Source organism: Crocodylus porosus, unplaced genomic scaffold, assembly GCF_001723895.1.
Source record: "Crocodylus porosus isolate Cpor-Errol unplaced genomic scaffold, CroPor_comp1, whole genome shotgun sequence".
Lineage (NCBI taxonomy): Eukaryota > Metazoa > Chordata > Crocodylia > Crocodylidae > Crocodylus > Crocodylus porosus.
Window position 1 is genome coordinate 184,746,528 of NW_017728886.1, and position 21,359 is coordinate 184,767,886.

Consider the following 21,359-nt stretch of genomic DNA (forward strand, 5'->3'; position numbering starts at 1 on the left):
AGGTAAAGCTGTTGGGGCTAGCAACTGCATTGGCCCCAGCCTCCCCTACCCAACCTGGAGTAATTTGCTGCGTGCCAGAGCGTACATGGCATGTGCATTCCCCTGGGACAACCAGTAGTGGCAGAAAGTGCCCTCTGCTTGTTGTCCTTGGGGAACCAAATGTCCATGCTTTTCAAAGCCCGGTGCTATGAGCTCTTGTTTTACAAGGACTTTTGCCACACTCTGCAGTTGGAACTGATAACTGTTTCTACACAAAGGAAGGCAAGCCTCATGAAAAAGAGAGTCAGATGAACACTTAGTTCCAAAACTTTCTGGTTGTATTAATTTCTTTCCCTTGAGAATTAATGTTTAGTCTTCAGACTGATAACAAATGTTTGCCTTGCAATAAAAAGCCCTGGACATATTGAACAGAAAAGCATAGATAATTATATTAATTGAGATCTGGGGATGCTTTTTTACAAAAAGCAAGGAGATTTAACCTCAGTAACATTTCTGAAAGCTAAAATACGGGAAGCTTATGGAGTCATAAGGCCAAATCAGCATAACATTTTGCCTGCAGACCACACATCTTGGTGAAGAGGAACTGCAAAGCAGAACCGTGGCTGTTTCTCATGTTGCACTTTTGTTCAAGGGACACAGGTTGCAGCCAAAACATCAGTTCCAAGTCCAGAGATTGGGAGCGTCAGGCATCTGCCCATTAAAATTCTCAGGATAGCTGAAGGTTTATACTGAGCTTAATGACCCATATTTCTAGATCAGATCTGCAGATGTGGTAACAGGCAACTCTTCTTAAAAATGAGTTTAAGAAAAGACAAAAGACTGACTAAATAATTCCCTCAGAAAGCATTTCTGGGCCAAGCTTTTATCTTTCTCAATAATAATTGTGCCATTCTTAAAACTGTCTCCACTTTCTAGGAAAGGTATTTTTCTAATGAGCATTGCTGTTACTCAGATCTTAGATGGATGTAAAATATTACGGTGGTCAGCTGGGTCTTTCTATGGCCAGACCACCACTCCTATGCAAAGCACCTTTGATTTTAAAAGGGTTCTTCTTGGACTTAAAGAACTGCCCATTGGAATTAGACTGCAAAATCAGGGTCTTAAACCTCACTTAAATGTTGGGGATCGTCCTTGTGTGTCTTTCAAAGGGGAGCCCATGTGTAGTGCTATTCGATCCTGTTATCTTCAACTGTAAAAACAATAATTTGTGGGCTGTTGCAGCTACCAATAACTTAGTTTTAGAGCAGGTTGCTCCAAGTTCCATGAACAGCTGAAATGATCCCCAACCAATGAATTAAGAGCACTTTTAGAAATCATGAAGATGCATTTGCCCATTCTCTTTGCCATGGCTTCTAGCTCTGCAGGGAGCACAGCTCTTCCAGAGCCAAGAACAGAGCTACTGTCCTCAGTATATTTCTGCTGTTTCACACTAGTCACACAGCCTCTTAGCCACCACAGTCATTGCAGCTGATCAATGAGCAATTCCAGCTTTACTGAAAAATCTTTGGCAGTGAGTTCAGAAAGTTTTAAATCCAAACTGCAGAAATTAATGAAACTGTCCTGTTCAACCATTCTCTTCTAGTTGGCCAAATTTGAAATGATGGCAGTAACTTTGAAGTTTCTAAGCTGTCCATCTTATCTAAATGGTCTCTCTTTCCTTTCATTGTAATGAAACCCTCAGCAAAATTGACGATATTTAATAGGTGATATAATATCCTTTACTATAATCCAAGTATTTTTTTCCTATGGCAGATCTTCAGTGAGATACAAAACAACATGTTAAAATTGCTATGCTATCAGGAAAAGGAATTTGCCTGGTATTGTTTTATCTACCTCTCTGGTTCCCTTTTGAAAGCTTGATGAATACCTCTGATAGATAAAACTAATAATATAAAAACATGCTTTGGTTTTCTAATGGCCTAGTTAAGAATTGAAGGTAGAGGTAAACCATCAGCAAAATAAAATAAAAGCAGAGAACTCACAGAAAATATAGCAGAACTTAATTGCATATGTACCACTACTCAAGATAAATGCCTAATATTATCATCATATTATGAACATTTTAAAAGTAAGTAAAAAGTATATTAATCCTGGTTGGCCATTATGACTGTCATATATTATCTACGCTGTCATCAAAAGATTCACGTACAAACAATCTACAGTGGAATCAAATGCTAATGACATGTCAAACAGTGGATTTCCACATAATGGATTATTTGAAAAACGTAAAAACATGCTGCTGCCCAGTAAGAGATTTGTAGAGCTCAGACTTCACTTACAGTTCACTAGTATTAAACCTGTATCTTTGAACTGTAAAGAGCATTATCAGAAGGGCTAGAGAATAGATTCACAGATTCATAGCCATTAAGTGCTAGAATGATAATACCGATTGTAAGAAAAATATGAATTTCACCTTTCATTAAATATTAAAGGGAAGTTAGAGATGAGAAGAAGGCTACATGTTCACAAATACATTTATTATAAGGAGCATGCTGCTGTCCCCAATACTGAAGAAGCCATGCAAGGTGCTGCAGGCTGATGAAACACAGGATTTAAGAAAAGTGCTGAAAATAAGCCATTTTCTATAACCGTTTAGAATTCTGCAAGTGTTTTGTGTTTGAGGCCCTTTTCTCTAAGATATAACAGTTTAGGGTAAAAGGATGTCATTAACATTCTAGGCACACCAAGGCTTTCCTAACTGGATATTGTGACATCACTGTCTTTTTTAAAAATTACAGTCAAGTGCAGTGCTGTGCCAAAAAAAGAAGTTGGATATTTTCCAACTCCTCCTGAATGCAAACCACTTTCAGGACATTCTCAGGCAAGCTGTTGGAGTAAAAGTTAACTCCATGTTCAAGAGTGGGTCAGAGCTATCTCTGCACTCATACACAAAATTGAGCTCTCTTATCTGTACAAGGATACATAAGGCATAGATTCTAAGTATATTCTGGTTCTGGACCTTTTATTCTCTATTTGGTACCCTCCTGGAGCGTGCTGGATGATCTTGCTCTTACCAAGTACTCTAGCTACTGGAGTGACAAGGCAGTAGTCAGGACTAGGTCTTAGTTTGAATCAAAGGGTGCATCTACATGTTGCCCTACAGTGACATTGCAACATGCTGCGTTACCATATGGTGCACTATGGTGACGTAGCAATCATTGCTATGGCGGTGCCCTTCCAGGAATGGAGTGCCACCATGGTGATGCAGCAGTGAAATTTAACTGTGCGCCACATGCACAATGCAGTAACCACCCATACTACACCATGCTTTAGTACCTCTAAAAGGAAGTACTGAAGCACAGCGCCACAGCAATGTCACTGTATGGTGATGTGTAGACACACCTGAAATGTTGCACTTAGCAACCAGTCACAAATACACACACACTCTACTAGTGGACATGGGATCCATTTCACAGGCTGTTGCAGATCAACATGCTGTAAGTTTAATCCAACCTGTATGTGTGAATGAGCTCAGAACTGTGAACAGTAGAGTAGTTCAGTTGTACAAGTGAGTGTTGTAGCGTTTCAATTCACCTATTTCCAAAGTATGCACTTTTGCATTTGGCATTTTATTAGGTTTTTTATTAGCAAATGAAAAATTTGCCCTGCCTAAAGAAAACTATAGATGCACCTTACCTTGGAAAGTATTGCCTTTACAATATTTCAACATCCTGTGCATTTTAATGTACTTGCATTTGTTCATTTTCATTCTCTCCACCCCATTACATTTTTTCTATTAGCCTTTTTTTAAAGCTTCTTTTAACCCAGGGCTCCATGTTGCAAGTTTCAGATACGTTCAATCCTTTTCCAAGTGCATGTAGCCACATTGATCTATGAACCCTCTTTAATCATTATTTTATGAACCTTCTTTGAGCTCACTCTTTGAATGAAAATCATCCAATCTTTATGCTTCTTTGTATGAAAAATAACTAGAATTGCCTTGTGTTGATCTTCTAGGAACTAAAGAAGTGGTGGCGGAAGTAGATGATAATGGAGTCATTTCCCTCAACTTTGAATGTGATCAGATGTCTCCAGACTCTAAGTTCATCTGGTCTAAGAATTATGAACCAATTGAAGATGACTCTCGATTAGACATTGACACTAAGGGTGGAAAGTAAGAAACCTTGATAATAGCAATTCTATGATATTTAGCAGCTCTAGAAACTGAAATCCATCTTATCTAATCAAGGGTGGATTCAAGGAGATTCAGTGGTGCAGTTCCACCCCACTTTTGTTACTGTTTTGCTGCTGAGAGCTCTGGTGTCAGCTGCCAAACATGTACACAGTGAGTTTTCCACTGCCACCACACCCTGTTTTTTTCCATCCTGGATCCACTGCTGTATTGGATGCAGATCCAGTACCACATCCAATGTGGTATTGGATACAGATACCAAGATTATCCATGCCTGAAGGTAAGATTGTTACCATGCTGTCTTCATGGGAGTCCACTTTCAGACTATTCAGAAATTGCAGCTAAAATGAAATGATGCAGCCTGCTTACTTAAATGGTATTTTATACTGAAAGGACATTACACATATGCTCTGTAACCTAACCTAACTACCACATAGTTTTCAGGTGTTATTTAAGATTTTTCTTAATCTATGAAGCTATAAATTTTCTATGCCTTGAATGCTTAAGCTCTTTCATCATGAAACACTGCAAATGTCTCAGTCCCCTGAAGTGCTGCAGCAAACACCTTAGCCTGATCACAAGGGACTGGTCCTCCAAAATTTTTTCAGTGAATAATGGCACATTTTGTTCCACCAGGCTCCAGATTTGGTGACTTTCAGGTTGCTCTACAAAATTAATGTATTTCCCCAGATTTTTATTTGGGGGGAGGGAACTGTAAATACATGTTCACAAACTAACATGGATACGGGGGGTCCTGATTATTATAGAGCCTCAAAACAATTTGGTATCTCCCCTCCCTGGTGGATAACAGCCTACTATGCTCCCTGATCCCTCCCATAAAAAACTAGGTCCAGGAAGAATTTTCTCCCTGGAGAGGTGCCTGTTAGGTAGTATAATATATGTCTGTAGTCCTATTACTGTAACTTGTGTAGACAGACCCATGCCATCTTTAAGCGTGCTAGTTGTGAACTTGTAACAGGGTAGCCACAGTAGAATGGAGCTCAACACAGGCGAATTGCCTGAATATTTTTCCAGCTCCCAGGATAGATTTTCCATCCAGCTCCATACTACATGAGCTCTCTAATTTAAATTTAGTTTGGGTATGACCACAAACAAAGCAGCAAACACACTTCAGTTACATGTCAATGCTTCCTAGCCATCTTTACTCCTGTATGCTTTGCTCTTGGAAGTTGCCCATTCTGTCTCCGGACTAATCAGAGCTAAACTATTCATATCCTTCTTATTCTAGATACATAGTTGACAGTGGGGAGGGGGCTTTACAGATTTAGCAGATACAGATTTTTCATTGACCGTACACCTCTATTCTCTTGCTCAGCTAGAGGTAAAGCAAACATACAGATTTGTTAGGGACAGAAAGGTCGGTTCAGACACATCTGTGCTTTTAATTTATGTTTTTTATCTGAAGGTCGAAAGCTGTCTTTAAAGATCTTGGAGAAGATGATTTGGGCATTTACTCTTGTATTGTCACGGACACTGATGGCGTTTCATCAAGCTACACAATGGATGAGGAAGGTAAGAACAAAACCCACTTCTTTTTGCATAGCTGCTTCATTTTTTAAATCTTATATTTTTTCTTCTGCAGTACATGACAATGTAGAAAAATCTGTGCCCATTAAAGGCTGTGAAATAGATGCGTGCATACTTACACATCGTATCTTTTTAAATTTTTGCAGAAATGAAGCGGCTACTTGCACTCAGCCATGAACATAAATTCCCAAGTATGTATTATGAGCATGTTCATAGGGGAAAGATTTGTATGCATGTATATTACAAAGTTTCTGCCAGGGGAGCTGCACCACTAGTTTCATAAGAAAGTTTGTGTGTGTGAAGCTTGGTTTCTTCTAATAAATCTTTCTGGTCATATAATACGTTAATAGCGCACATTTGGAATGCTATAAGTTATGTAGTATAGTACTGTCCATGTATTGGCTGTGTTGAAAACATCCCATTGGCTTTTTCTTTTAGAGACTGATGTTATTGTTGACAATATGACTATTCTTCCTCATGCGTGGGCTTTTACTTTGGAGGATGCATTCGGGTCACAGACTCAGTTTATCCAACAATAGCCTGGTGTAGTACCATGCTTTTTCAGTGAATCATGGTAGTGTAACTGGAGTACACAATGCTGAATCCTGTTTCATATAGCCAGGCCATATCTGGTTGTTCGTACCTCTGGTGCATATCAAAACATAGACTGTTCCTTTTTATCTGAACTGAAATTCTTGACCAAACTTTGATCAGCTGCCTCAGTTGCCAGAATCCCCACTCTTCTGGCCTACTTGAGACCCTCACTGCACCTCTCCAGTCCTTCCAAAACCTGGACATGACCATCACTCTGGCCATCTCATTCTGAATCCTTCCACTGATTCTTTTAAAAACTCCACTCCTGTCCAACAGCCAACTTTCACTTTAATGTGTCATCCATGGACACAGTTTTGCCACCCTGAAGCCACTTTGGCATCCCACTTGTTTGCTTCTTCCTCAACTACCTGCTTTCTAGTAGGTAGGCCTAATTGGAGTTCCACACCCACAATTTTGTAATTCCACAGTGTTATTGCTATTGTTATTTGTCCCTCCTCACCCTTTCCCCTCACTACTAGTTGTTCCTTCCTACCTCTGGTATCATGTCCAGCATTAGATAGTGTAATGTCTTCAGGGTGGGGCCCATGCCTTTGCTTTTGCATAACTATTGGATCTTTTGGATAGCAGCAGACTTTTAGAAACCGTAAAAACATAAATAACAATAATAAGATAAAATATGCTAGCAGATGCCTAAGAGGATAGAATAAAAGTAATGAGATCCAGTGGGTATGCAGGGGACTTCAGTCTCAACTCCTGACAATCTTTGACAAGCAGTAACAAAATTAGTTCTGTACATGAATATTAATTTCCAGAACTTACACATTAAGCTTAAATACTTGCATGTTCACTCACTTGAACTTCTGAACAGTGCTTAACTTGAACAGATTGTAATTCCTGTTTAGACATGACAACAGCTGGCAAGTTTATTGGCAAGTGGGTTGCCTGAGCAATCCAGTCTTACTGAACTCAGACAAGCATGAATAGTAGCCATGTAGGGACTCAGAGAAGGATGGGAAAGCCTTGCTTTTCAACTTTGGAACTGCCAAAGGAGGTTTAATCAAAAGCCTGTGATACTTTGGATCCTATGCAAAATAGGAAGGAAGGCTGAAATACCCTAGTGTTGCTGCCAGTCAGTGCCTCATAATACAGAGATTATAAATAAGCTTTTTTGTTGGGAAAAACAAGTGCTCAGTCATGTTACTCGGATTCTTGTAGATTGGGGAGTGAATTCTCTTCACAAGAGAAAAAGCTTTTAGCTCATTGTAGTCTTCTGTGAGGCTTTTCCCCCCCCCTGTTTCCATTTTAGGCTAAGATATTCATAGTTAATTGCATACAAATCAAGTGAAGAGTGTAAAACTGCCACAGAGCTGACAGTAAGACAAAAGCAGCACAGCCTAATTTCTTCTTTTACACCCACTTCCTGCTGCAAACACTGGTACATGTGACATTTCATTCCTTTGTTTTTAAAGATTATGCAAGATCCTAGATTCCCTTCATTTCTCATAAACTGAGCAGTGAAGCAAGTAAGGAAGCTTTTAACAGCACCATTGTACTAATATGCAGAAGTTAAACAGAGAGGAAAGTGTCACTTTAATGCTAGATCCCATTTCCCCCCACCCTTAGTGACTCTTTTTGCCATTTTCCCTCTAGTAGCTATTGCTTCCTTTTTTCCTTTTGACTGTTCCCCATTTCCCCACATACCAAATGTCTTAGGATTAGTAAGATTGGAAGAGGGTTCCCTGCTACTCAGGCAGTGAAGGTTTGTGTGTGTGTGCATGATTTATGAGAGACGTACAAGCTTCATATGCAGTGTAGCCTCTATGTTTTTCATGACCATATACAGACTGGGAGGCAGTTATTTCTATGTATATTGCCTGCTTTGGAAGGTGCATTTGCTCTGGGAAGTGGAGCTTTAAAGGAACCATCTGCCACTGTTCTACAACATCAGGTTAGGCTGAGAGCGTAACATAAGGACGCTCAACCCCCAGCCTGTGGGCCAGATCCAGCCCCTGGTGCCATGTTATCTGGCCTGCCGGGCTCCCCACAGACCCCTGGGTAGCACAACAGGTTGTGGCCCTGTGTACTAGATTGGATGCTCAAAGCAGCACAGGGTCTGATCCCAGCCCACAGGATCTAATGGAGAATGTGCAGGGCCCTGGGGCCCCAATTTTGGCCCACGGACTGGGCAGAGGTAGCGTGGGGGCCTGCTGCCCTGATCCTGGCGTGCAGGACCAGGCAGAGAGAGCACAGGGCCTTAGAGCCCTGATCTTGGTACATGGGACCGAGCAGAAGTGGCACATGGCTCTGGGGCCCCGATTTCAGCAGACACAACTAGGCCGAGGTAATGCAGGAGGCCTTGATCCTGGTACACAGGACTGAGCAGTGAAGCTCTGGGATAGTGTTATACCCTAATTTTACTATAGTAGAGAAGATGAATAAGTAATAATGTACTAATTCAGGTCGCCAATCTGGCAGGTTCTTATATTTTGGGGGAAACTACTATTTTTAAAAATATGTATGTATACACACAAGATACCTGTAGGAGGGCAAGGGATTTTTCACATAGTTTACAAAGCTCTGTGAGTTTGATTATGTATAAACTCTGGGTGGCAGCTTAAGTCGCACAATCAAATGACCATGTGATTTAAGTAAACTAAAGTCCAAGGAAGATTTAAAATGAAATATGTTAAACATTTTGAACTTGTTAGTACTGGAAAAAACTAAAAGTATGACTACAGTTATTATAGGGTAAGAGACCACAACACGATTCAGTAGAGTTTGGCCCATTCAATGCAATGGATTTGGCCCTTGTCAGTGACTTCAATTTGAGTTAGCCACTGAGATTTATGGCACAATATGACATACAGCATACATTTTAGGAATGAAGGACTTCACATGCAGGGGTTCACAGTGCTTAAAAAAACTCCCTAGCTTGGAGAGCACCTGTCTGTTTTTTAATTGCCCTTCAGGACAAGACCTTGCATACTATTTTGTCTGCTGAGTCACTCCACTCCCTTAAAGTCTAATTACAGAGTGAATCATTAAGTGTGGTTCTGTGCCATGGACAGTCCATCATGCTGCAGAGATATTTTCAGTTTACTGTTTGGCTTTGAACTTGAATGGAGGCCAATTAAATATAACTTAAATGAATCCTGAATATTTCCAGGTGTATGCAGGTCTGGCAATGGTGAATAGTAGAGGGATTACTAATTTATTGTTTATATGAACAAAAAAAAGGGATTTCAATACAAGTGCACAATTAATATTACTGGTAGTTAATGCATACATTCCCTGCACATTTGTGGAAGAAATGGCATTTGAATATGAAAAAGAAAAATTGTGAAACACAGAAAAGACTGTCTCTAACTTTTTCTTTCCTTTTTGTAGCTATCCCACTTACATCTGAGTTGGCAGTTGAAATTATGGAGAAAGGACAAGTGAGATTTTGGTTGCAGGCTGAAAAGTTGTCTGGCAATGCAAAGGTCAACTTTGTATTTAATGACAAAGAAATTTTTAATGGAGAGGTAAGACTTGTAATTGCTTATGGTTTTCTGATTTTTATAAGCAATGAATATTAATATGTCAATTAAGTGTTTTGAATACAGTCAAAACATACTTCTTTAATATCTTTTCATGGTGATCATAAGTAACGGAAAACATCAGTGTGATGATTAGGGACAAATTCTGAGCTGCAGCTCAGTTCTGCTGGATGAAGACCAGGAGGGTGGGCCCAAAGCATTTTTAGGTCACATTCATGGGTACCCAGAGCTAGCAGTAGCTGAAGACCATTTCAGACCTCAGAAGAGGCGTTTCAGGGGTTGCTGTAACTTGCAGCTGCCTGTCATTGGTTTATATAAGCGTTTACGGTAGCCCAGAATCCCAGTTTCAAACCATACCTTCTTTTCCCTCATCCAGGCCACCAGCTAGGGACTGTAAGGCTAGGTCTGTTATTTCTATACTTTGTGGGGAAGCTTCTTATGTTGAGGGGGATTTCCAGGCAACCATTCCTTTGAGTTTATAGCCATAACATTCTACTGGAAAGGGGCTGCATGTAGCCCAAGACTGGGAACTGTATGTAAGTATGTAAGTTTCCATTAATAATAGGCAAGGAAGTTGTATGAGATGTATAGAATTCCATTGCTTTTATCCTGTTCTGTATCAGCAGAGTATTCTGTGCTGATGAGATCCACAATTATCTTTGGTTCAAGAGTCAGTAGTGTTCGGCAGAAATTACAATATATTTTTAAAACTCCCGTCTAATGAAACAGATTTGATGCTTAGAATCCAACAGGAATAATATTGTTCTAATATTAATAAATATGTTTTGACTGCAGATCTGTTTGTTTGGTTGTATAATCAGACTGGGTTAGACACAGTGAGCAAATGAAGAAAATGAGGAATTTTATATAACTTATATCATTGAGTATTGGCTCGATAGTGATTTTGGCTGCGGGGGGGTGGTTCTGAAGGCAGTCATTATTCTTACTTTTCTTTTTGTTTCTAAAGAAATATAAAATGAATGTAGATCAGAAGACCGGTCTGGTTGAAATGGTCATGGAAAAACTTGAGGCCAAGGATGAAGGGACCTATACCTTCCAACTTCAGGATGGAAAAGCAACCAACCAATCCAGCCTTGTGCTAATTGGTGATGGTAAGCTCGTTTGTAGCTTTGCTTTTATGAGAGAGGGCTGAACTAAGCAGCCATTGACCCTTGAGTCTTGATCTGTGTTTTTATGGATGATCTGTGTTTTCCTATGGATGAATTTGTCCTTTGCACAAGTCATTATTTAGTCTCCTCAACTGTATATTGGGATAAGAACACTTAATAGAGCATGTCAAATTTCCATTTTTTTGATAAAAAGGAAAATATTCCACAAAAACATTATAAAAAAATGTTCCAAGATTTTGGCCATCAGAAATACATCTGCCTCTCACAGGCATTGTATGAATGAAGTAATATTTGCAAAGTGCTTGAAATATGACAACTGCTATGCAAGAGTTAAATATTACTACCTACAATAGCTCTATCACTTCTTCCAGATTGCTTTCCTTGCTTTTCTATTTACACTGACAATGATCCACAATGCTATGTTGATGCATATTGGAAGTAGTTGGATCTATTCTCATATTTCAGGTTAGCTGTTCAGATATACTAGCTGTCTGTATTTCAACTACTTATTTATTTGGCTGCCATTCTTAATTTCCTTCCTTTGAGGATCAAATGTGATTGTTTGACTGAGGCTAATACTTCATCAGAATTGTTTGACACATGCAAAAGATTTGATGACTATTAGCAGTTAGTAGAACTTAGTTCCCTGTACTAACACCATGAAAGTGGACGTGGTTAAATGTTGAGATATGTAATACTGAAGACCCAAGATGCATTTCTGGCCCTTTTGAAGTCAATAGCAAAACTCTGTGACCTCCACAGGGACAGGATTTTACCCTTCCAATACAATAATATTCAGTTACCTATGAGAAATGAAATGTTATGTTTGAGAGGTTTACATTTTCTCTTTATTATTTCTGATCCCTAGTTTTTAAGAAACTACAGGATGAAGCAGACTTCCAGAGGCGGGAATGGTACAGGAAACAAGGTACTGGACAGCATAGTATATGGATGTGAAAGGAATCCATATTTATATTAGCTAATTAAATATAGGAGTAGGTTTCAATAAATTTTTTAATATAAATTGCTAAATAATTGTTTGACTTACATAGAAGAAATATAAAATGTACAATGTCAGTGTACGCTTAGCCTAAAAAATGGTTGAACGTACTTTTGTATTATGATTCATTGCTGATACATATTTTTTATATATATAATTTTAAACAGGTCCCCATTTTGTTGAGTATCTGGGATGGGAAGTTACCAGTGACTGCAATGTGTTATTGAAATGCAAGGTAAGAAGCATGCAGATTTTCAACACTTGATCAGTAATACTTAACATATGGCTCTTAGGCTAGATCTTGCCCATGGAGCTGTTGTCACCTGGATCATGGGGCTCCCTATGGGTCTGAAAATTTGGCAGTGGAGGAATGGTTGTCGTGTTAATTCTGCCACTGTGCTTCCCTCAGCTAAATTTCTGAAAACATGGGGAACTCTATGATCCAAAAGACATGGCCCTGTATGGTGGTGAATCACATCGACACAAGGTTGAGCTGTGGCTGTACCTCATGCATGGCATTGGGATAGCATGTGGCTGGATCATTGCACACATGCATTAATCCTGTACACTGACCCCAGACTGGATTCAGCCTTCAAACTGGCCCTGCACCACTCATCTGGTGTGTGGGGCTGGATAAGTTGAGCACCACTGCTGTACAGCAAGCTAAATAAAAGTGTACAATATACCAGGCCAGGTATGACAAGTCATTGCATGGAAGTGCAGGGTAGGGAAGAGATCAAGAAAGTTCCCTTTACCTTTCTGTGCTGCCTTGAGATGGGTCTCAGTAGAAGCAAGGGCCCCTAAAACCAGAATTGGTTAGAGGAAGGGAAGCATACTGCTCTTAATTAAAGCACATTTTAGTAACAAGTATGCTCCACCTGGATATTGGATAAAGCCATGAGAGATGGAGCCTCTGGACATAAATCCTTCTAGTGCTGGTGTTTTCAGGCTTTCCTTACACAGAGATAGGCCTACCAGGCACAAGTGAGCCCAAAACAGCTAGGGGAGAGTGCAGTAGTTAAGTCACTCTTATATTCCAAATCCAAGTCAAGTTAGTAGTACAATATTGGATAAGGTCAGACCGCTGTTTTTTGGCGAGTACAATGTCCTAGTAAAACAGCAAAGCCTTAATCCTTCTGCCTGAGGGAGAAAGAAATCAGGAGGAAGAGTAAACTGCTCAGGATAAGGACTCTATTTTTTGTATACGTGCAGTGCTTTGAACCTGTAGGCCTCTTGAAACTATTGTAATACAAACATAAACTAATAAGGGGAACCTAGGAAAGGGACTGAGAGAATTGGAAGGGCACAGTCTCTCAGTCCCTTTCCTAGGTTCCCCTTATTAGGGAGCCTCCAACCTTAGGTCAGACATTATAACCTGGCTGCTACCTAGGTCTGAAGAGCTGAGGGTATAAGTCTTGTGTCTAGTGCATCCATGTCTATGTTTCAAGAAAATAAAAACACAAAACCAACAACAACAACAAAAATGGCACTCTCCTTGGCTGTCTGAGAAGAAAGCTCAAGGACATAATGGACAAATAGACTGAACTTTACTCTCCAGGGCTGTAAACCATTTGACTGCCAAGAAAAGGAAGCTGAAACAGGATTCTCTGAATGTATAAGACCTTTTTTTGGTCTCATGCCTGTTCACATAACTAAGGATAGTTCCTGTAGGCCAGGGGTGTCAAACTCATCTGGCCCCAGGGTTGGATGAGTGGTGAGAGGCTGGTATGGGTACACAGGCCAGATTGGGCTCATGGGCCCCCTGTCCTCCTCAACGCCTCCTCCCCAACCATGACATGACAGATCCACAATATGCAGCGGTCATTCTGGCTACTCTGGGATCTGTGCTGCATACAATGACCAGTCCATCTGGTCTGGGACCCACATTGCATGTGGCACCTGCAGGCACCTACACTGGTGAGGGTGATGGGGCCAACATGCTGTGCAGATCCCAGAGTGGTGGTATGCAGTATGTCCTGGTCCTTGCCTGCAAGTCCAGGCTAGTATGTATGGGTCAACTCAGACCCAGGGGCAGCACTAGGGGCAAGACAATAGCTATATGTTTGATACCTCTGCTCTAGGCCGACTCCTTGAACTCTCAGAATAGCTCCTACTGTATTTTCCCTCCCTGCCTGTGGATTCCTGATTTTGACCTACACTTTTTGTTTCCTAATCTATTAAATCCATTTTCCGAGGAGCTTATTGTTGTTGTGGATTCTGTGCCATCTCAGGAAAGAGTTTAGTAGATGCAACATTAAATTAGTTGTGTTAAAAGAAGATGATAACCCAAGTGTGTTTTGTATATGCTACAGGTGGCTAACATTAAGAAGGAAACACACATCGTTTGGTACAAAGATGACAGGGAAATAATGGTGGATGAGGAACATGACTTTAAAGATGGTGTATGTACTCTTCTGATATCAGAGGTGAGTGAATGTGCACTTTCAATGTAGAGATCCATATTATTCAGTTGAATTCATAGATTTGATTGAATCTGATATTTCAACAGAACTACTAAAAACAAGTACTTGGATATAGGTTATAAAAAAACCTCACTTTACATCTAGGTTTCAGCTAAAGCAAATTTCTATTTATAATCCTATGAATGCAGTTTTTTATGAAATGGTGTAAAAAAAATAATGAGCTTCCAATTTCCATGTAAGAGTCAGATAATATTACTTTGCTGTATGTTACATGCATTTGGAAAGGGATTATTATCCCTATCATGAACGTTCATTCCTATCAATCAGTGACAGGAAAACTAACTTGAAGTTATTCACTGAACTAAAATTCAGGAAAGATAGGTTGAATTCCCTGCTCTCCTCCAGGCTTCACGTATTATTTTAGGCAAGCCCCTTAGTCTCCTTTCTGTGTCTGAGTTCCCCAGAAGGAAAAGAGAAAAGTTAAAACAAGCACATAGCTGGAAGAACTTTGCATTCTTGTTCTTTTCAGTCAAACGATTGATACAATGGTCCAATTCTTTAAAATAGTCATTTTGAATGCTAATATTTACTCTTGTTACTTTATAGTTCTCCAAGAAAGATGCTGGGATTTATGAAGTCATACTGAAGGATGACAGAGGAAAGGACAGAAGCGAGCTTAAGCTTCTGGATGCAGGTCAGAACTGCATTCTGAATGGTTTACTGATGACCAGCTGGGTCATCAGTACATTAAGGGACAGTGCTTTGAGATTTTGATAACATAGGTGAACTACTGCGTCTTCTTCAGGTGTTCCTTAACAAACAGGCTGACAAAACAAAACTTATTACAGAGGCATAAGATCCTCTTGATAGGAAGGTGTAGCTTTTCAGTACAAACAGCATTCAGATTTACTTTTGTTAATTCAATTATGTGTAATTTTCTTCAGGATAACACCACTAAGGTAACGGTGGTAGCAGCTGATATGGCGATCTGTGTTAGAAATAATTCCAGAAATACGGAAGAAAAGTATACAACTAGATCATGTTATGGACATCAGAGGTTTTCACAAAGAACTTCCAGTTACTGAACTCCTTATACTTTAATGAGCTTGCTGCTACTTACTCTACCAAGTGGGGCAAAATTCATGTTCAGTACATAGGTCATAGGGTGAACACTGTCACATATAGAAAAAAGCATATTACTGCATTGTACAGCAGCAGGCTTCAACACAGAAGGGGTTAAATAACACCCCGAAGCCATGAAAAAGACAAGACAGGTAGCTGTACTACATTTGTAACTGGTCCATTTTAAAAGGTTAACTCAAGATTTCAATAGGAACTCTTTTGACAAAATACTCCAGAGCCAGTTTTATCCCATTTCTGAATGTCTGAGCAAGGAACATTGAGTCTCAATCTCTGGATTTTGTTTCTACAGCTTTTGCAGATCTGATGAATGAAGTATGTAGAATAATTGGTAAGGATTTAATTCTTCCTTCAGATGAATGATTAACTGTGCCATGCCATGAATGGTTGTAGGGTTGTATTAAACATATACTCTTTTTTTCAGCTTTATCTGCAACAGAACTGAAAATCCAGAGCACAGAACAGGGTATCAGATTATACTCCTTTGTTAGTCATTATGTAGAAGATCTGAGGGTGAGCTGGTCACACAAGTAAGTACATCTCAAGTAAGAGCTTGCCAGCTGTCTGTAAATTCTTTGTTTTTAAACATTCAGCAGAAACTCATGTGTTAAAAGCACTGGATTCAGTTATCCTTTTATTTATGCCCATGTAATCAACTGTAGTGCTACTGAATTTGATAGCATTACACCAGTGTGAAACTGAGAAAAGAGAAGAATTAGATCCATTAACTGTAGCAGCCTGAAGGAGGAATTTGAAGATAATGTTAACTGGCCTTCCATTTGTGAAGTTGGTGCATATCACATCTCACTAGAGGTTAGGTAGTCTATCACTTGACAGTATTGCAAGGACACTAAAGGTATAGAACAAATGGGTGTGTTTTAAATCTTTCAATATGTAAATTCATCTTTAAAAGACCAGCAAACTCCAAAAATGTGAAAAACTCTCCCTACACTACAGTTTATAATGTTATGACCTAAACAAGGTATTGAAAATCTTAGTCTTTCTCAATGCCTTTAAGGATTTGAATGACAAATTCCCATTAAAATTAATGGGAGCTGAGTATCCAAATCTTTTAGACAGCTCCAAGATTTCAGCCAGAATAGAGGAGCACGGGGAAAACTAGAGTAAGTAATTATGATTATTTAAAATCTATTATGAATATTATTGCTGTTCCTCTTCTGGTCGTTACAAAAGAAATTTGTCATGAAAAGGGATCTCAATCACTGATTTTTCAATAAAACTGTATGGAACTGACAGGCATAGAATGCTAATTAGATATTCTGCCATTATAGCTATACTAACAGGCACTGGTGCTGATCAGAAAAGCAAGTCAACACTGTCAGAAATATTGAAGGTAGCGTAAGAGTGATGTCATAACAACCAATGGTTTTCCTCAGGAGTGGCATCATCACTACTTTCAACCTCATATTGGAGAACTCTACGTATTTTATAATGGGAAGCTAATATCACATGGTCTCACTTTGTTGCACTTTTTCATTTATAGGTATCTGTTTTGTTTTTAGAAACTAATTGGATACTAGAACAGATTGAATTAATCCAGTAAATGCTAGTAAATTTCTCCTTGACCCTGTAGTATATCCCAAGGCATTTATTTAAGGAGGAAGGGGAAATGAGCATCTGTTTTGACACATAGTTTTCCCACTTGTCTCAGACAATTAACTTTATAACAGGAAAGCTTGTAAATGGATGTTTTTTTGTAGAAGGAATACACTGATAAATGAAGAGATTTAAAGGACCAAATTCTGACATAGTGCCAAACTGTTTTTAAGCCAGGCATATATTAATAATACAATAATAGATTTGTTGCAGGCCTGTGTCCTGACCAGTTCCAATCCTATATTTTTCCTCAGCAAAGAATAAACTGTGTTGAGAAGGAAATATGTAAGTGAGGTGTACAGTGGGGTTAAATGGTGAAAATCAGAGCTCCTCACCATAACCCATAGGTCTTGACTTACATATACAACTTCAGGTCTGGTTATGGAAGATGCATGTCTTGATCTTTGTGAATGTTGGAAGTAAAACAGACAAATGCCTTCCTCAGACCCCTGGTAGCCCTCATCTTTCCTGGCATGGTGTAATCCCTGGTAAGAATATGACCTCAGAAGCTTCAAATTTTGATTTATTCTGGTCATGTAGAACCGTAGGCACACCTACACCTGGCCCGTATGGTGCAGTTGTTACTTTGCTGTCATTTAGTACTTGCTTTAGGAAGTACTAAATGATGGTACATTAACAGCTTCTCTGTCCCAGTGGTGCATGGTTATTCTTAGTAGCTATGTCACCGTAGAACTATAGCGAGGCAGCAACGAGCTATGGCGATATAGCATCATGCGCCACCTGGGAATCATTTCCTAAAATTCTGTATTGTAGATAGGTACAATGAAGCCAAAAAGGTGTCACATTTTTCTGTAGAATAAAAATGAAAGGTTAATTTTGCTTTGTATTTTTCAGTGATGCCAAGATTAAATATACAGACAGAGTTAAGACTGGTGTCACTGGGGAGCAGATCTGGTTACAGATCAATGAGCCAACTCCACATGACAAGGGCAAATATACAATGGAGATTTTTGATGGTAAAAAGACACACACGAAGATGGTGGATCTTTCTGGACAAGGTAAAAGAGTCACTCTATCTCTGAATCAGTGCAGGAAGTAATCTCTGAATCAGTGCAGGATTTGAGAAAGAAGCTACATTAAGATATGTGGGTTGTTATGTGCTGCAAGATATTCTACTCTTCTGATTTAATTCTTGTTATGCTTATGCTACTCCTAAGCAGCCTGGTACTGTTTATTAAGGAAGATCCTGGCTTACTTGTGCTCAAGTAGTGAATTACAGTTTAGGCTTTAGCTTGTCTCAATGTCAGATGACAGCTTTTCTTTTAGTTTAAATCCAGTTTCTGGTTCACATTACAAAAAAACACAATATTATTCACACTGATTGGCATTCTAAGAAAAAGGGTGAGTAGCTGAATGGGCATGTACTGAACAACACCCAGTCAAATATAAGCTACATTGAGGAGGAAGAGAAGCAGAATTTTGCTCTGCTGTTCCCCTGTGATAGCTCTTCTATGAAAAAAACAGAGGATCTCATTGTTCAGAATTCTCTATGTTGGTACTTTCACCAGCAATAAGAATAGGGAAGAGCAGGTGCAGAGTGTAGATTAATTCTTGGGATGGCGTTCCACTGAGAAACCTCTTATATCTCAAGAGGAACAATGATACAGTGGCTGTTCCCAAGCTCCAATCTTTCCTTCCAGAGCTGTCTCAATGCTTGAGGCTTCATTGTGCCTGCAGGCTCTGAGCGATAGGATGATCTGACAGTAGTCATTGTTGCCCCTCTCTACTGTTTTTCAGTTTCTGTGAAAATGTTTCTTTTCTTCTCCTTAAAAGAAAAAAATGGGGCTGGCTCCCTCAGGTCAACACCAAATATTTTGTTGTTTGACCGGTTGCATGCACTGGGTGTGAAAAGTACTTGTAAAAACAGATTTTGTTAATATCTTGTAACCTATAATTAACTTGAAACGTTGTAGCTTTGTTCCTGATGTGGCTTTAGTTGGATACTCACAGCCTGTCTCTCCAGCTCTCTGCATTTAAGCCTGATCTTTTGTATTTATTATATGTATATATATATATCCAGGCCAACTGCCTCAGCCGGCATTGGGCTGCACTGCTTGGCTAAACTGCCGCGGGCTTTATGGCACCATCAGGTGTATTGGAACAATGCTGGCCCAGCATTGGGTACAGCTGCCTCAAGTCACTAGACATGGCCTGGGGGTTCAGGCGCGCCCTCTCTTGGCTTAGAGCCAAGCTGCCTCTGGCTACAGTCCAGTGACTGCGGCCCTGCACGAGGTGCTGACAGACCCCATGGCCCCTGGACATGCTCTGCATCTTTCTCTGCATTCCCCAGCCAAGAATACTGTCATTGTTTGTGCTGCCCCCAGCCATTTTCCAGCGTGGCACCCACCCACTGCCTGCAGGCCCTAGCACTGCTGTACATATGAGGGGGCTGTCCAGGGTGCTGCCTAGCCCAGGCTGCAAATGCGTTCACCCACCAATCTGCATTAAGGTGCCTTAAGAGATGCATATATATACATATATCAGCCTTTCATTTAATTAAATCCCTGGTTGTTTTGTCTTACACAATACCAAAGTAAAGTTACCTGGTTGTTTTGTCTTACGTGATACCAAATGGGTTAATTTTAATCTTCAAATTATTGGCTACAACATAAGTTATAAGCTATTGTTCTATGATGACTGTTTATGAACGTACCCTTAACATTATTTTTCTTTTTAAAGCATTTGATGAAGCCTATGCTGAATTCCAGAGGTTAAAGTAAGTATTACTTATAACAAGTGTCATTTAAATACAATAATGGTGCTCAAGAAGAGGGAAAATATAGTAGTGTTCATTTTGTACTGATGTTAAAAAAGACTTTGGACCAGATCTTGGTTGTAATAAGGTCAATGGAAAGTTATGACTCTATTGATAAGGAACAAGCAAAATTAGCAAGTGATGTACTCTGTAGAAAATTTCTTTAACTGATTAAAAGCACTTACAAAGCTTAACCATGCTTAGTCAACCTAAATTAACTTAAAATAAAATTGGAATTTTTTTTCCCCCTCAACTACAGGCTAGCTGCCATTGCAGAGAAAAGTAAGTGGACTGTCTTTTACAGTGATTTTCATAAATTGTTTATGATTGGTTTCCTTAGCACTGTGAATTGAAACTGTGTGTGACAGACAGACAGACAGAATTAGTTTATCCTAATACCATAGAAAAATGGATTTTTTTCCATGACTGGCATGATAATATTTAACTAATTCCAATATTATTATAAATAAGTTGACTTTTGCAGCTTTTGCTTGTTTTTATTGCCAGATTAGCTTCAGGTTGAAATTTCTTTGCCTTCTCTAAGCAAAAGTAACTTTGATATGAAGGAAGGACATTGTTCAATTGCTGTTGAATTATCCCATGTGGTAAATGTTTTCACATCACATAATATTATGTATAATGGGCCAAAGTCACTGCCTCTCTGAAAGTAACATTTTGAATTTCTTGACATATATATATTAAAAAACCCTAATCTCAGTTAAGAAAAACATATTTAGTAATTAATTCCGCTGTTCATAAACAGTAATTAATTCCATGAATAAAGCCATTATACATTGACTACAAGGACTAAGCTCTCTAGGCATCCTGTCTTATATAAAGATGTATGGAGTACAACAGATGAATTAAACATTTTAGAGGGGCATAGGTTGTAGCCAGGGGTGGGCCATTATTTTGGGCAGAGGGCCACTTACTGAGTTTTGGCAAGCCATCGAGGGCCGCATGACAGGCAGCCCAGGGCAGATAAATATTAATTTTCTAAAATTGTTAGGGGCCCCATGGGCCGGATAGAATGGCCTGGGGGGTCCGCATTTTGCCCACCCCTGGTCTAAGGACATAGGCAAACAAGGTTCTTTGGGTAAATCTGATATCTTTTATTAGACCAACTAAATAGTTGTAAACATTTTTCTTAACAAACTTTCAGGTTTAAAGCTTTCTTAGCAAGCTTTTGGGGTTTGAAATATTTTAGCAAATTCTCCCCACTTCCTGCATCTTTCTTTTCCACAAAGAAATGATGCAGACGGGTAGAATCTGAAAAGACAACGAAGTATAATGAATATGTTGTGATCTGGGCCCCTAACCCCACCTTCCCACCTCCTGCAGGTTCATAGGAAATTAGCAGTCCCCACCACTGCCACCACCACCCACAGCCAATGTGATGACCAGTAATCATACTGAGCACTGAGTGGTCTTTTCAAGCTATACTCTAGTTGGATGTGGGGAGTAGGGAGGGAGCATATCACATAATAGAGTTTGGCCCA

The 21,359-nt window shown here is 39.5% G+C and overlaps 1 protein-coding gene across 2 annotated transcripts in view; it reads left to right on the plus strand.

Annotated features, from left to right (window-relative positions):
• The window catches only part of MYOM1 (myomesin 1), a 103,199-nt gene that overhangs the window by 72,944 nt on the left and 8,896 nt on the right, over positions 1-21,359 (plus strand). For both annotated transcript variants that reach the window (XM_019546593.1, XM_019546602.1), the window contains 14 exons: positions 3,958-4,114; positions 5,559-5,665; positions 5,827-5,871; positions 9,623-9,759; positions 10,742-10,886; positions 11,773-11,832; positions 12,072-12,139; positions 14,217-14,330; positions 14,934-15,021; positions 15,760-15,798; positions 15,892-15,997; positions 17,940-18,103; positions 19,785-19,821; positions 20,120-20,142. In XM_019546593.1, the coding sequence (XP_019402138.1) occupies positions 3,958-4,114; positions 5,559-5,665; positions 5,827-5,871; positions 9,623-9,759; positions 10,742-10,886; positions 11,773-11,832; positions 12,072-12,139; positions 14,217-14,330; positions 14,934-15,021; positions 15,760-15,798; positions 15,892-15,997; positions 17,940-18,103; positions 19,785-19,821; positions 20,120-20,142 (1,290 nt within the window). The remainder of the gene's footprint in view (positions 1-3,957; positions 4,115-5,558; positions 5,666-5,826; positions 5,872-9,622; positions 9,760-10,741; positions 10,887-11,772; positions 11,833-12,071; positions 12,140-14,216; positions 14,331-14,933; positions 15,022-15,759; positions 15,799-15,891; positions 15,998-17,939; positions 18,104-19,784; positions 19,822-20,119; positions 20,143-21,359) is intronic.